The following is a 17327-nucleotide window of genomic DNA, read 5'->3' as shown; positions in this document are numbered from 1 at the left end:
ATCTAGTTGGCTTAATAAAATATAGGAAAACTGGAAAAAAGTATTTATATATCTCGGACACTATTCTCATGGAGAATACTGCTTCACCACAAGGGTTGGTCAATGTAAACCATCCTTCAGGAACACAGTTTGACCCAGCAAGTCACACAATTATGTTATATGCTCTGAGGCAATCTGTTCTATTTGTTATATTCTTGTGAAGGAAGCTTTCCTCTCTACTCAGAACCCGAGTGCAGTTCCCTATCATCCCATTTCATTTAATACCAAAGCTGCATAATCAATGTCATTTCTACTTCCCCTACACTACAAAGATACTTCCAATCAAAATGAAAGTGATTTTAGATTTGCATTCTTACCTGTGTGGTAAAATTTCCCTGAAAATCCCAGGTTGAAAGTAAAATTTGTAATCTGAGCTCTCAAAAGATTCTGTGTATCAAGCAGGGCCTGAAATAAATATACATAAAAAAATTCATCAGGCACATGATCTTTCTTTCCACCCCCGTATACAGACCATGACAAAAATATAATTTCTTTACCTCTTAAAAACCAAAGACCAAATTTAACTCTGAAGTGCACTGCATGCATCTTCATGGAGATCAGTGGTGTGTAATTTATAACCAGAATCCTCCTCCTAATAATAATACCTATCTCTTATACAGTGCTTTTCATCTGTAGCTCTCAAAGCACTTTACAAAGGAAGTCATTATCATTAATCCCATTTTAGAGATGGGGAAACTGGGGCACAGGGAGGGGAAGAGATTTGATGATGTTCATTCAGTAGGGCAGTGCCAGAGCCCAGAACTGAACCCAAGTCTCCTGAGTCCCAGTCCAGTGCCCTATTCCCAAGGAAACATTGGCTCCCTTAAGCATTGATTAGAGTACATACACAGAACATTTTACTGTAGCTTAGAAATTATTGGCAAAAAAAGACTAAGAGAAAAAGTGAGATGAACATTGAAGCCTATTCTGCATCAAATAACTGGAATCTAGTCCACAATGTCTGACTCACTTATTCCTCAGACAGTTAGCATACTGGCTGTCACCATAAACGTACTTGCACAAAATTAGTACAAACAAAAGCTATCATGCTGAAAGAAATAGCTTCTTCTTATTCCATCAGAGACATCTTCACTCTTCAAATTTCTAGACTAACTTCAGGTGTTGTGATTCCAAGAGTTACACATTATTTTAGGAGACGTCTCCCAGTGATACTCTAAAAGGGAAATACTGGCATGGTAACTCTTTGTTATATTCAGTTTTAATAAGAAAAGTATGTTAAGGTGGATATATTTTAAATCACACAAGAGAATAATTGAAATTATTGGGGGGAGATTTTCAAGGGGACAGAGGGAGTTAGGCACCCAACTTTCCTTGAAATTCAACACCCTGACTCCCATTTTTGCCTTTGAAAATCTCCCCCAATAATTTTAATTACCATTCTCCTTTGTAATTTTAAATATACATGCCTTTCTTAATATCCGTTTCTAGTTATTAATTTCTTAATTGCAAAAACAATTAAGTTATTTAAAAGTAAAACACTCAAGACATCAGAATGTGAGCATCGAAGCATTTGGTAAGGATCTCCTTGTTTATAAAGTAAAAGGAAGTGAGCACTGTTTATAAATATATACATAAAATATAGCAGAAGAAAATAATATTAAAAAAACCCCAAAACAACAACAGTGGAAACCCAGGGCCATAAGAAGCCTTCTATCTTCAGTGCAACTGTGCTTGCTTAAACAAGGGATGAATTTGACCCAAAAAACATTTGTTCAGAAGTTTTGATGATCAGTGAATAGAGTCAGACATATCCTGAATTTGCTCCTCAATTGTTGAGACTAATGCTTATGTTACTAATTGCTAATTATGAGACTAATTGCTTATGTTACACAGCTAAGGGCACAGAGATTTTGCTGCAAGACAGACACAAAACTGAAACCATTGAAAAACATCACTTTTTTGTTCCATGCTGTCCACCTTGACCTGGAGCTGAAAGGGTATCATATTGTTTTCCCCCTGCCTGGCATCCCCTTCTTTGTCACAGTAGCACTAGCAACACTGCCATCAAAGAGCTGTTGGAAGCTTTTAATAAACAAAATGGGTACAGTAAAGATCACTCTTTCTTCACTGGAAGGGAAAGCTGGAACAGTGTCCTCTGAATAAAGGAAAAGAGAATGAGAGGAGTGGATCAAAAATTAAACATAGCTGAGAGCAGGTTGAGTTTTCAGGCAGAACACAAAAAGAACAATCTCTTCAGAGCCTGTGCAGCATGAACTCTAGTGCAGGCTGACAAGAGGTTAAAGATAATCAATGACCAATAAAGGCAAAGGATATTAAAGTGTGGGGATTCCTACTCTGGTTGAAAGTAGAGACTCCATGGGGTTTGTTATTAAAATAATCTCTGAGCTGGTGAGATTTGACTCAGTGAAAGAATTGATCTTTGCAAACAGATGTTACTGGATACGCAGATGGAAAGACACAGGGGGCAAGCAAACTGGTAGTACCCTTATTATGATAATAACGTATATCTTTGAAAGAGAGAGGTTGCTGAGTTCAGCCTGACAGAAAAAATTTGCATATATGGCCATAAGCTCCTATTATTTCTGGATTACATCCAGCTGCCCAGGCCAGAAGAAAAGGTCTTACATAAACTTTAAAAGCCTTCCAGAAAATGTGATATCGAGGTGCTTGAATACCAATGAAATAGGCACATCAGAAATAAGATAGATAGCTGATAGGATACCTGCATTCTTTTTTGCAGCATAAAGGAAAGAAAAATTTAGGGCAAAACTCACACTCAGTGAGAGAAGGATTCTGCCCCAGAAAGCTGGGTTAAAGCAAAGCCTGAATTCCAAATGAACAGCTCAGAATGTTAATGTAACTTTTATAATTCTTATTAAAGATGACTTCAATTTCAAATGTACCTACTACATTTTCTGTGGACACTAGTCTCTGGCCAGGTTATATTCAACTTCTTTAGGTTACGTTCTTTGCTATGGGTCTGTTTCTGAACTGTAAGATTATGATACTGTAGCTAAAGGCTTTATCTTGCATCCTACTGAGCAATTGTCTATCTACCTTCCTATCATTTTCAACATAGTATCCAAATGATGGAAGAACAGAAGGAAAAAACGAAGAAAGAAATTGTGGAAATGCTAGAGTAATATAGCTTTGTAGAAAATCCCCATTGCACATTTCTAACATTACAGAAATGTTACATCATTGATATGACCATTTAAATTATTTGAAAATGGGGAAAGTGGGAGAGATACACACACTCTATGTCATCTCTGTGATAACCTGATTCTGGTTTTTAATTTTTATTGAAGAGTGAAGAGAATCAGTTTTTCAATTATAGTTATCACCCTCATGCATCAATGATGGCAACAGTCCTTTTAGCTGAATTTCATGTAGGCCAGAAATCATGACAAGATGTGCTTTGCTGTTGAACCTACATGATTGTTTCCTGTCATAAATAACATGCACTAATCTCCAAAAGTAATCTGAAGTTTGTTTTTTAGAGAGTAAACTTTGAAAGATTTTGTGTAGTCACATAGAATCACAGAAATGTAGAGTTGGAAAGGACCTGAAGTGGTCATCTCATTCAGCCCCCAAAGCTGTGGCAGTACCAAGGTGTTTGTCTAATCTAGTCTTAAAAACCTCCTGCGATGGGGATTCCACAACCTCCCTTGGAAGCCTATTTCAGAACTTAATTACTCTAATAATTAAACAGTTTCCCCTAATATTTATCCTAAACCTCTCTTGCTGCTGTTAAATTCTTGTTCCAATTGCAGAGCACATGATGAAAAATTGATCATGGTCCTATTTGTAACAGTCCTTTATAGATCTGAAGACTGTTATTAGGTCGTCCACCCCCTCAAATCTTCTTTTCCCAAGATTAAACAAACCTTTCCTCATAGGTAAGGTTTACTAAACCTTTTATTATTTTTGTTGCTCTCCTCCCTAATTTATCCACATCTTTCCTAATGTGTGGTGCTCAGAACTGGACACAGTATTCCAGCAGAGGCCTCACCAGTGCTGAATAAAGCGAGACAACTATCTCACATATGTTACATACAACACTCTTGTTAATACACCTCAGAATATTAACCTTTTTCTCAGCTACATCATATTGCTGGCCCATATTCAATTTGTGATCCACTGTAAACCTCAGATCCTTTTCAGCAGTGTTTCTGCCTAGCCAGTTAATCCTTATTTTGTAGTTGTCCATTTGATTTTTCTTTCCCAAGTGTTGTACTTTGCCACTTGTCTTTATTGAATTTCATCTTGTTGATTTCAGACCAATTCTCCAATTTGTGAAGGTCATTTTGAATTCTAGTCCTGTCCTCCAAAGTTCTAGCAACTCCTCTCAGCCTGGGATCAGCCACAAATTTTATAAGTATACTCTCCACTTCATTATCCAAGTCATTAATGAAAATAATTGATTCTCATTAGAACCAACAGGAGTCATGCTGCTACAATCTTGTATAGCTCTTTGAAGATTTACCAACTAATGCCCACAGTACCTCTGTCCATCTGCACTCTACTTGTGCTGTCTCCAAAACAGGTGAGTGCAGCTCTACTGTGAACTATGTTCGAGACAGACAAGCTGAGCTAACATTTAGTTGTCATGCCTATGATTATTTTCTGGGTGACTTGACATTTTACTCGTCATTTAGGTTCTAAAAACAAAATGCCAAACATCTGAAAAATATAGAGGCGCAGATGGCAGGGACTGTGTGTGTCTGAGAGAAAGAGAGAGAGAATGTGAGGGAGGACGGTAGCGTCTGAAGTTTAATTTCTAAATGCTGTTTCACATACTCAAGGTAATCTGGTGGGGGTTTTGTATATTATGATTGCTTTTATGAGCAGTGCTCTGGCTAGCTGCATTAGCTGAGTTACACAAATACACTAGTACTGAATATTGTATTTTATAACCTGTTCATTAAAATCTCTATATATTTACAAATAATCATTATTTTGTCTATTGCTATCATTGCATTTGTTATGCATTATCAGAAACAGTTGGCTGTCCTACTCTTATGCACATGGTTAAAATATAAATAATTTTATTTCTTTGCCACTTCTTCTAGCTAGGACCTTAGGCTGTGGACATTGCTTCCACCTGAGCTCAAGAATCTTTTAGCATTCATCCTATAATGCAAGACTCTCTTCCTTGAGGAGAGAGAAAGGAAGACTGTTAAACAGCTGACCACATCTCCATCAGCCACCATCCCAAAATAATCCTTGAGAAGGCAACATAACCTAGGAGAGGGATGAAAATGGTCCTGATTATAATACACTGCTTCTTTTAATTCTTATATCTGGAATATAGGTACTATATTCTGATACATATTAAAAAATCCATAGATATACAAAACAAATATATAGGGACAGATTCTCAGCTGGTAAAAATCAGTTTAACTCTACTGAAGTCATTGGAGCTACTCCACTTTCATTTAGGAGTTTAGATCACAGTAAATGTAGGCCTTTAAGGCCATAACTAACATTTTATGGGGTCTACAACTATATTTTGGTCATTGTCATCTCCTGTCTGATAAACTGCCTTGGCCATTTCCAAGATGACTCCTAAAATAATAGCCTAAGTAATTTTCAAGCAAACTGAGCTCCCAAGAGCAGTGGTTCCAAAATATGGGAGCACTTGCTGATGGTCCTTGGAGAGCTGGCTGGTCACATGACACTGGCTCCTCCTCCATGTTCAAGCTGCTGAATAGCATTTTAAAAGATAAATACTTTGAACCCACCTTCAGAGGGGATTAAGCTAAACCAAACTAAGGCAATTTTATTTCTGAATGAGAGCATCCACATAGGGATTTAATACACTTTAATTACCTTTAGTTAATTTGTTTTAACTTGCTTGGGTGACATATAGACAAGTCCTAAGAAAACTATTTACAGAGATGCTGCAACTGCAGCTAGCATTCTAGCCATGTGCACACAGCCTGCTGTCCTAGTGCCTCTTCCAAATTCTTTGCTCCTGCAACCTGTGTTCCTCTCTTCAAGTTCCATGAATGTTGCTACACTACCTGCTCACAAAAGCTACAGAGATAAGAACAGGAGGGAGAAGTTGAAAACATTATATACATAAATGATATTACATCTGAGCATGCACCTGTGATGTGCAGCAAATTTGGCAAATCACATTTCTGATGGACCCTTGACAGCACCCCTTTAACAGTCTTAACATTCTGTTATTTGTACCTTTTCATATATGTTTTATGATATACTTTAATATACTTTCATAGATTTTGCTTATGACCAGAGTTGTTTCCCTCGTGATAAATTATGTATTTGTGGAACTTCATTAAAATTCAATGTATATTCTTTCTGGATTTCCAAGATTATCTCTTTGACACTGTGACACGGTGCTAGGCAGAAAACTGCTTAGCCAATCCTCTGTCAATCCAGCTCCAATTAAGGGAGGTGAATTGGAGCTGGGTAGATCACCTGGCCCAGATTGGGAAAGCTGGAACAGCTGCCGCCTCATCAGGCTGGGGCTGGATAAAAGCCCCAGGGGAAGGAGCTGGAAAGAAGGAAGCTGCACTAGAGGGAAGGTAGTGAGGGGAAGCAGAGAGAGTTAGCTTGCCCCCTCTCTCCTGCTGGTGGACTGTAAGAAGGGGACTATGTGTATGGTGGAAAAGTGGTGGGGCACACCCTGTAAATAAAAGCACTAGGTGAGCACTGCACCAAGGTCTATGTGTGACTTTCTCAGCCCAGTGGGGGCAGGAGCCAGGAGGGTCCTGCAGGGACCCTGTTACTGACACCCATTACCATAAGCACATAGTGCATACAATAAAAGGAATAATTGCTTTGTGTATATTGGATATATTTTCAAAAACATTCTGAATATGCTTCAGACAAAAGGAGTACAATACAGTTCCTTAGGATAGAGTAGCTTCAGGAAACAATTAGTTCCAAATCCTGGTTTCAAATAAAAGCAAATATGGGTGTTGATAAGTCTGCAAAGTCACTTTTCATATGTAATAGTTTAAAAGTACTGTATGCTAGCAGAATGTGTAATTACAGTTGGCCAGGTAATGTAGCAGCTAAATTTAAAACAAAAATGCCATGCACAAGCTCCTGGGGAAAAGGAACTGAGTATCTAGTGCCAGCCATTCAAGAACTGGTGTTGCTCTCAGCCAGTGATATTCTTTTTGGAACTGTAAGAAGTGTGCTTTTTAAACCTTTTAGTGGCCATACTCAGGGGCCCAATCCTGAAGTTGCAGCATATACAAAACTCCGATTGATTGGGGTTTTGGTATAACCTGGACCAATTGATCAGGTCTATGAAGCTGAGGACTTCAAAGCATTTCCTAAGCATCAAGATCCTGATCCAGGGCCCACAGAAGTCAGTGAGAGTCGTTTAATTAATTTCAATAAGTAATGGATCACGCTCTAATTAGGCATCACAACACCCCTGTAGAATGAGAGACAGAGAGGTTAATGCTATAATCTTCATTGAGGCCTGATTTTGTGTGCCTCTGTTTTTCAGTGTCCAACTTGAGATGTGGTGGTCCTGATTTTTCAGAAGGGCTCAGCATCCACAACTTTAATTTAAGACAACGAAAGTGGTGACAGGGGTTGTCAGCACCTTTGAAAAATCAAAACCAAGGGGCCTCAATTTGAGGTCCCCAAAAAAGGCAGCACCAGAAAAAATAGTGGCCAATTTTGAAAATGTTGAACCAAATGACATACCCAGGATCAAAGAGCGAGGCAGTAGCTACCCAAAAATTCTGATTATTATTAATATACAAAATTTAGGGAGAAAAGATTTGCAAATTTGGAGAAGAATAATTCACTAAATTTCAGTGTTACATTTTTAAGATGCTAGTAGTAAAAAAGTTAAAATGATATAAAAATATGATCTGAAGACTGGAAGTGCTCCTCTAATTTTTCAGCAAAATACACTGACATCCTCACTGAGATCTTCAAAATACATTGGCACCCTCATTTATATCAAATGCAGTAAACGATTTTGATGATGAAGTGATTGCACACTATTGGGAGATTGTGCCCTTTCATCTCAGTGAATCATCTGCATAAACCAAAAACAAGAAATATTTCTGACTTTAACCTCCTGCACCACTTCTTTCTTCTTGGGGGCTAACTGGGAAAGCTAGAGGGAGTAAGCCAATTATGGAAAGGTAGGTGGAAGGTTTTAAGTACCTGGCACCAATTATATTTAATAAAGTAATCCAATTAGCAGTGCTGTTTTCAGGATTCTATGTGGAATTCTTCATTATTAGTTCTTGATTAAACTGTGGCTTGATAGAAGGGATGAGTATTACTAGCCCATCTTAAATGTTTTCATCATTCTGCTGTTAATAAAAAGAAAACCCCTCCATTTCTTTTAATTAAAGATCAAAAATTCAGGCCCATTAAAATATCAGAACTAATAAACTCCCTGCTGGAGCATATCATATTTTTTCCCTGGAGTTTGATTATGCAGTATTTTAAGTTCAGTAAAGGGTACACTGATTCTCTTATTTTTTTCTAAACCTTCAATTGCTTATAAAATAGTAGGGAGGCATAGGTGAACTCCCGAAGCAGAATAAAACTGTAAGTAAAACCAAGTAACTTCTCATCTTTAACTTGCATTTAAAAAGCTATTGTACATCCATTAGTTTTAGTTCTTGTGAAAGGTGATGAACTGAGAGCTCAAAACTGAAAACGTATTAGCCATGGAACAAGAATATCTCAGGCAGCTGCACTGCAAATTCCCCTAGCCCCTGCGCTGCCTCAGTCATGAGCCATGTCTTGCAGTGATATAGTTCAGATTCTATGTGAGTTCACTCCTTGGCCACTTTGCTGTGACTGTTTGATCTTGCTTGTGTTGATTATATCCTATATAAGCAACAGATAAACTATAAGTATGTTTTCTGGGGCATGCTGAACAGACCACAATGTTCATTAGAAACCAGATTGAAACAAATAATTCAGTCTTCATGGGTCATTGAACAACCAATTATAACAAGTTTTGGTCCTTACTAATCCAGACTCAAAGAGATACCTAGGTGTGAAGGATCTATATCTCACTGCTTCCCTCATGTGACATCTGACATTCTAACTGTCCCTCATATATTGTTCACCAAGGTACATACTACTTGCAAAAATAAAAAATTTTAAAAAGTCAGTGCTATTAAGTCCACTGTAACATATGAGCTGTATTGCCACCCAGTTCAGAAACAACACAGAATGCTACCGAAGTTCCTAATATTACTCAGTCTCTAACAGAATGTTTACTTTCTATTTAATGCATCTCTAAATACAACCTCCAGTTTTACCTTGCATCAGAACCAGCTGCAGAGGAATTATTCAAAATTTTCAGGATTTGGGGACAAATGCTGCTTTCTGCACCCCACAGGCATGGAAGGCGCTTGATGCAATGAAGTTGCTATGGGATCCACTGCTTTGGAAGCAGTCTGGAGGTTGATATTCCACACCAGCAGTGCATTGTTGAGCTGTGCTGCATGGGGCCTGTTTCCTTAGAAGTGTGTGTGAGCTCTGTGAAGGACTAGAAAATTCAATACTTTTTGGATCCACAGGCCTAAACTCCTGGCACAGGGGCATGCAGGGGCCCCAGGTTGTATTAGCTGCTATGGGTTGGGGCAGTTGTGCAGCCACTGTGCAGCAATCTGATAGGTTCATGGGTGGATTTCTTTGCTGACCTCCTAGTAGATCGCCTTGTCCAAAGTCTAAGGTTTTAAAAGATTTAATACAAGATTTTCAGACTCACATTTTCTACCATGGTCTGTGGGAAAAAAAGGAAGAAAGAAAGAAATGTGGGTTTAAAAGCATATCCATTGAGTGCACACAGTTCTGGATGCACCTTTTTGAACAGACTTTGGTCTGAAATCTGTGCCTAACGGTCATTCTTTTTCTCTATGGCTCTTTACTGCCTGAAACCAGATACACTGAGACTTAACTGTCCCCATAACCATAAAAGCTAGTGCTTCCAACTGCAGAGAATTTAAAATAAATCATGTCTTACAGATTCTGTTTGTTTGCATCTTTACACAAGATAAGGCCACAGACAATCAGAGCTTGATAATGGATACTACTTGCTCACCTATTTTCTAGGGCATAAAATATTTCAGGCATTTGAATTGTCAATTTTTTTCATAGTTCAGAGATACCACTGAAAAACAACTACGGTAAAAAGCTATTCCATACTCCTAGAGAAATTCAAGTCTATATTCTAAGGTATAACAAGTTTCAATTTAGACAGCTTAAAAGGAATAGCAGTCACTAAACATTGTGGCTTTACTAAACATTGGCCATGGTCCAGGAAAACCAGTTTTGGGTTGTTCTTTTTTATTTTTCTCAGTGAGACAAAGGCTAATAAACAAACACAGTATGCCAGCATTAATGCTTGGTTTTAGTTATTAGGGAGCTCAGTTTACAAACAAAAGAAAACATGGTCCCTTGTGTTTAGACAAAATCTCAGTGGCAAAATCTTGAACCTGGTTCACACAAGTGTAAGGGGCATAATTATCACTGTATGGTTGAATAAACTGGTCAAGCCAAGGGCAAGCTGGCCCAGGGCAGGGTTGGCCCAGAGCACAAAGGGATGGAGATGGTATGACCCAGTCATACTCCATGGGTATAAATGTACTCCTCATCTTGACCACTAATAAACTCTATGCAACTCATGATCCTGTCTTATGGCTTGAGTTAGTGAAACCAGAAAAGAAGAGATGAGTATTGTGCCCTTTATCTTGGAGAACTGGGAACAGCACTGAGGGAAGTTCTCTTTCACCCTCCCTCTTAACTGCCAAAGCGAATCTTTGGTCAAGGGGCAGATGGGCCCATAAACTTTAAGGCCAGAAGGAGCCATCATAATCACCTAATCTGACCCCCTGCACATCACAGGCCACAGAACCTCACCCACACCCATCTTTTCTCCCTGACTGCTCTATGTCAGAATTGACAGCTGGGAATTTTTGTTTATGACAGTCAGCTGGGGTGTAAAGGGCTCCACTCACCATAGGTGCATCTTCTTGTGGCCAGGCATGGCATAGTGCAGAGGTGGGCAAACTACGGCCCACGGAACCATCCTGCCTGGCCCTTAAGCTCCTGGCCAGGGAGGCTATCCCGTGGGCCCTCCCCTGCTGTCCCCCATCCCCAGCAGCAACACCGCCACGCGGGCAGTGCAGCTGGCTCTGGCCAGGCTGCAAGCTCCTGCTGCTCTGAGCTGCATGGTATGGGGAGGGGGGGGGATTGAATAAGGGGCAGAAGGTTCTGGGAGGGCAGTTAGGGGACAGGGAGCAGTTGGATAGGCGTGGGAGTCCCGAGTGGCCTGTCCGGGGATGGGGGTGTGGATAGGGGTTGGGGCACTCAAGGGACAGGGGGGGTTGAATGGGGGTGGGGTCCTGGGGGTTGGTTAGGGCCAGGGGATCCCGGAAGGGTGTGGTCAGGGGACAAGGAGCAGATGGGGTTGGATGGCGATTTTGAGGGGGGTCAGTCAGGGGGCAGGAAGTGGCAGGGGGCAGATGCGGGTGGGGCCAGGCTGTTTGGAGAGGCACAGCCTTCTCCACCTGGCCCTCCATACAGTTTTGCAACTCCAATGTGGCCCTCGGGCCAAAAAGTTTGCCCACTCCTGGCATAGTGGCTGTCTCCCTGTATGGTTCCCCCAGCTGATGGTCACTCTGTCAATACAGTGATCTCTCTTCTGGCAACTTGGCTTCCCTGGCCAGGTCACGCTTTAGTCCACCCCTTCCAGGGTAACAAAGAGTCCAACCAAGCTATAGTCCAATGACCTTACAGCAGGTCTTCTGTCGTTCTCTAGGCTCTGTGGTCCTTAAACCCCTTACCTCAGGGGGTTTTACCCAACCTTCTTCAGTGGCTGGTAGGGGAACCTAGGTCCTCACTCTACTCTGGATTCCAGCCTAGGGACCCTAGAGCCAGCAGCCAAAGTCTAATGCCTCAGACTCCTTGCTCTCTCCCTGGACTGCTTCCTACTTCTTCTCTACCCCAGAAAATGATTGCAGACTCCCTTCCTGCAGCTTCTTTCTGCCACACTCTTCATGACTTCATAATCACCATCAACCCCTCCCCAGTTTGGCTTCATCATCAATTAAGCTTATCTTTCCCTCTTGCAGGGGTTGCCTGGTATGTTAATTGCCCCTTCAAGCCCACAGTAACCTTGTGTGGGGTATACACAAGGGAGTAACAAGTGAATAGGTGTTCTCCCTTTTTCAGCTGGTCTGAATTCCCTTAACTGAGTATCCACTGCTAACTCAGCATAGGCCTCAGAGATGGAGGTATATGAACAGTGGTATATGGGATTCAGGAAGAGAGAGAAAAAAGAGCAGGTATGATGCCTTTATGGCATGATCTAACAGCAACCATGGTCAAGAAGAGTCCTAGGCCCTGATCCTCAGCTAGTCAAAATTCATATAGTACCGCTGATTTCTATAAATTTACATGAGCAAGGGATCTGGTTACTAGCCTGTAAGGGAGTTATTGTATTATCAGAGGTAGAATAAGAAGTTTGTGCATTTGGGAAGGGTGCTAAGAAGAGAGAAAAAAATAAGTGTAAATGTGTTAAAATATCAACAGTATCAATTTTTTAGTTTAAACAACCAGTAATCATGCATTTCTGAAGGATTTAAGAAACATCTAAGACCAAACATATATAGACCAATTTCCAAACCTGCACATATAAGTTCATGGACTGAATTCTATGATAGAGGGCTCAAATTAACATACATGCACCTAAGTGGGGATACTAACCTACAGGATAATACATTTCACTCTAAGGAACTTCTACCGGACATGCAGCCTAAATTTTTGCTTTCCTGTTATACCTCAGTATACCACACTAAATAATTCCTTTCCATTCTTGGTGTTTACACCCTATAGACATTTGTAGACTTATATTCTGCCTAAAGACTTGTCTACATGGACTTTTAGCAAGCCTGGGAATGAATGTACAGTGCTTTAGCTTACCATGCACTAACTGGCTGTGCGGACCTTGCTACCACACACTACAAGTTCCAGCTGTAACAACACATTTCACTACAGAACTTTTAATGCACACTAGCAGGGACCACACAGCCAGTTAATATGTGACAGGCTAGAGCACTACTGTCATAAGTATAAAGGGAAGGGTAACCACTTTCTGTATACAGAAGTATAAAATCCCTCCTGGCCTGAGGCAAAACCCTTTCACCTGTAAAGGGTTAAGAAGCTAAGATAACCTCGCTGGCACCTGACCAAAATGACCAATGAGGAGACAAGATACTTTCAAAGCTGGAGCTGGGGGGAAACAAAGGGTCTATCTGTCTGTGTGATGCTTTTGCTGGGAACAGATCAGGAATGCAGCTCAGAACTCCTGTAAAAAGTTAGCAAGTAATCTAGCTAGAAATGCGCTAGATTTCTTTTGTTTAATGGCTGGTAAAATAGCTGTGCTGAATGGAATGTATATTCCTGTTTTTGTGTTTTTTTGTAACTTAAGGTTTTGCCTAGAGGGATTCTCTCTGTTTTCAATCGGATCACCCTGGAAGGTATTTACCATCCTGATTTTACAGAGGTGATTCTTTTACCTTTTCTTTCATTAAAAGTCTTCTTTTAAGAACCTGATTGCTTTTTCATTGTTCTTAAGATCCAAGGGTTTGGGTCTGTGTTCACCTGTACAAATTGGTGAGGATTTTTATCAAGCCTTCCCCAGGAAAGAGGGTGTAGGGCTTGGGGGGATGTTTTGGGGGGAAGATGTCTCTAAGTGGGCTATTTCCCTGTTCTTTGTTTAACACGCTTGGTGGTGGTGGCAGCATAGGCTTCAAGGAGAAGGCAAAGTTTGTACCTTGAGGAAGTTTTTAACCTAAGCTAGTAAGAAAAAGCTTAGGGGGTCTTTCATGCAGGTCCCCACATCTGTACCCTAGAGTTCAGAGTGGGGAAGGAACCTTGACAACTACAAATTTACACCCCAACTTGCTGTGCACGAAGAGTATGTCTACACTGCAGCTGGGAAGTCTGATTCCCAGCAAGGGTAGACAGATTTGTGCTAACTCAACTCAAGCTAGTACGCTAAAAACAACAACATGGATACTGTTACATGAGTGGCAGCTCAGGCAAGCTATGTTAACTCAGACTCAGGAGGTTAAGTGGGCTTGGACTTAGGTGGCAGTATGATTGCCATGCAGCAACATCCACACTAGAGTCTTGCAACCCATCCCAAACCCAATGGGATCTGACTACAAGTATCAGGTTTGGGTCAAGTTGGGTCTGAAAAAACCTCAACCCTCTGGGGGGTCATGTCACATCACCTCTGATAACCTCCATCAGTCTGCGGGGTCAGCGCAGTGGTGGCTGCATGCTCTGCTCCTGCCAGTCGCTGCTACCTCATTGCACTCTGTGGGTGCTGTGGAGTGAACGTGCTGATGAATTCCTGATCTATATCTGATGTTTTAGGGTTACCATATTTCAGATTCCCAAAAAGAGGACACTATGGGGGGGGGCACAGAAGGGGAGCTGCAGAGGGTTTGGAGGGGTGCCAGAGGGTATGTTTACTGGGAAGGAGTATTTGGGGGGCACTGGAGAGGGGTGTGTGTACTGGGAGGGGGTTTTGGGGCAAAGACCCATTATTACAAACGATGACTGTTGATGGCCTCAAAATTGAGGTGACTAGCATCATCAATATGCAGGGGATATTCCCTGGGGGCCAAATCTATCTGGAACAATACAAAGGGGCCTTCTCAGACCCAAATATTTGACCTTGAGCCATTTTCACCTAATAGACCCTTAAAGAACTCAGTTTCTGCTTCTCACTACTGATGAACATTTTAATAAATCAATCTTGTATTTTCTTAATAGTAACTTAATAAAAGTGAATGTGTCAAAACACTGATGGGGGGGGGGCGGTGGCTAAGTGTCACTCATACAACACCTCCAGTTCACCTCTACTCAAGGCCTACTGCATTATTTAAGTTTTCACCTATTTATTCTTTTTATTCCCACGTTTTTACAAAGGTTCGTAACTTGCAAATGTGGGTTTAAAACCCAGGACTGCAATGCATATAGATTAGGCTGTGGAATATCTGATACATAGATCAAGTTATGGAATAGAGTCAAGGATGAAAATTTTCAAAATTACGTGCCCAAAATTCTTAAATGTGTATAAATCCTAAAGCAGCAGACTGATTTTTAGAGGAGCTGAATATGTGAAGCTCCCACTGACTACAGCAGGAGCTGCTCATATTCAGTATCTCTAAAATTCAGGCCACTTCCTTTGGTGCCTAAATATGGATTTAAGTGCATAACTTTACACAAGGAAGTGAAAGGATTCACAAAATCAGAGGAATTTAAATGTGTAGGTGGTTATTTAATTCTTTCCTTAGCACTGGTGCCCACTTTTGGGGTGGGGGGAGCGGAGGAGTTGAGGCTTATTTTTACTGTAGAAAATGTCAAAAGAGAAAAAGTTATTTTTCAAATTCCTTTCCTTGCAGGTAACAGAGGTCATGCTCTCTGTATCTGTAAGATGCATATATGACATAGGGACTGGCATGAAAAACACAGCATCTATGCAACAGAACATAACCTCAGCAACCTTATTAAAGATAAGATGTTTTCTTGAAGCGTTAATGAGATGAAGATTAAAGATTAAAAACTGCAATATAATTGGAGTCCTAGGGAGAACCAAGGTGAATCACCTAATAAAATTCTTAATTCAGCAGCTTTCTAGTTTGCAGAAATTATAGAGGTCCTGATCCTCAACTGCCAAAACAGCTACCTAAGATCAGTGGCACCCCTCCTCACTTAAAGCATTTGAATCACTTCCCTTGAGTTGGAATGGCAAAAGTACGAGGGACATCACTTCTGTCATTACTACTTGAAAACACTGAAGGCAAGACACAGAAGGTGACTACTCTTTTGCAACAGTTTGCTATACAAAATTTTACTCATTTAAGATTCTCTTCCATAGGATTGCTAAACTTGCATGTGAATTAGTGTTGAACTATCAGAAGGACACTGCTGATGACTAAATGGTATTTTAGGAAAATGGCTCATAAGTCTATTAGACTGTGTGCCGAACACTGGGTTTTGGAATGGGTGATAATACTTTTATCTGTACAAGAAAAAAGTAAAATAAAAAAATAGAGATCACTTTGAAGTCTGCAGCGAACAAGAGGCTGGAACTGGCAAAAGACTGTGTATTGGAATCCTCAGAGGCATTGGCTATGCTCTCTTTCCTGTGGCTTTGTTTTGTAAGGGTAATCTTCGAAAATCAGTCATGTTGTTACAGAGACTTTTCCCAGGCCGAACTGTTAAAATGAAAGAACATTTTCAAAAGCAGTCTACTGAGGAAGGGCTAATAAGACAGACTTTTTTTTTCTTTTCTGATTTGCTCTGTCATTTTGTCATGCTGTGATCCTGATTCTTGATGTAGGCTTAAGAATGGGAAGGAGGTAGTCACTATGTTGGCTTTATTTGCCTTTATGTTTTCCTGTTAGTTGCTTTCATTTTTAAGTGTGTTTGGAGTTTAACTGTATTTGCTTTTTGTGGAGCATTTTTATTCCACTGTACTACAGCAACAGGAATTTGGCAGTAGACTTGTCATTTTGAAGGAGTCCAGAGCTTGTAGCATAGACTTGTGGAGGGATGAAGCATCCAGTTCTGTGGAGTACTGCGGTTCTATGTGTAGAATATATTGCTTTATTAGTGTATATCTCTGAGCTATGAAGCAATGAATACAACACATAGAAAGAAGGTTAGACTCATGCTTTAGATCTATTGTATTGCCTAGGTACATCAAACTGAGTTGCACCGTAACTCTTAATTTCCTTTCTTTTGCTGGCTGAACATAAATTTTTATTCACAGTATGAGAATCAGTGGTTTTTAAAATACTATTCCTGAAACTTTGAAAGAGATTCTTAAGGATTCCTCTGTACATATGCAACTGCAATGTACAAGAGTAGGGTTTCAGTTTATTTTGGCCTACATCTAATTAATTTTATTTTTAAAATAAATTTTCTTCATAAATTTTGGAGTGACATGTTGTAATCTCATGACCACATGGGTACACCAAACCAGGGCAGGACACAGATTTTGTGGGAAGATACACAAAGAAACATATGCAGGGCCACACCAGTCTTCACCTTACCTATGAACACATCCTTATACCTATGTATATTCACTGCAATCCCTAAAGCAGAACTTTCTGAGAAGGGAAGGGCAATTAAGGGATTCAGTCTCCACCATAGCTATCTGGCATTGGACCATGGATGGTGAATTGAGGATTGCATTCTGGCTGGTGGGTGGATGTGTGCGGGTTCCCTCCGTAAGTGGGGCCTGTGATGTTCTACAT

General features: G+C 40.4%; 1 protein-coding gene and 1 long non-coding RNA gene across 3 annotated transcripts in view; both read right to left on the bottom strand.

Annotated features, from left to right (window-relative positions):
- Positions 1-17327, bottom strand: part of LOC102937625 (N-deacetylase and N-sulfotransferase 3) — a 108546-nt gene that overhangs the window by 66779 nt on the left and 24440 nt on the right. For both annotated transcript variants that reach the window (XM_043545526.1, XM_037897115.2), the window contains one exon: positions 357-444. In XM_043545526.1, coding sequence (XP_043401461.1) covers positions 357-444 — 88 coding nt within the window. The remainder of the gene's footprint in view (positions 1-356; positions 445-17327) is intronic.
- On the bottom strand, positions 7844-11145 carry LOC122465523. Its single transcript, XR_006290439.1, has 3 exons — positions 11007-11145; positions 9306-9772; positions 7844-8056 (listed from the first exon to the last, which is right to left on the bottom strand). It is a non-coding gene; the product is annotated as an uncharacterized LOC122465523 (long non-coding RNA).

Source organism: Chelonia mydas, chromosome 4, assembly GCF_015237465.2.
Source record: "Chelonia mydas isolate rCheMyd1 chromosome 4, rCheMyd1.pri.v2, whole genome shotgun sequence".
NCBI lineage: Eukaryota > Metazoa > Chordata > Testudines > Cheloniidae > Chelonia > Chelonia mydas.
The sequence above is the reverse complement of the archived record's forward strand: the minus strand, read 5'-3'. Positions and strand labels throughout refer to the sequence as shown.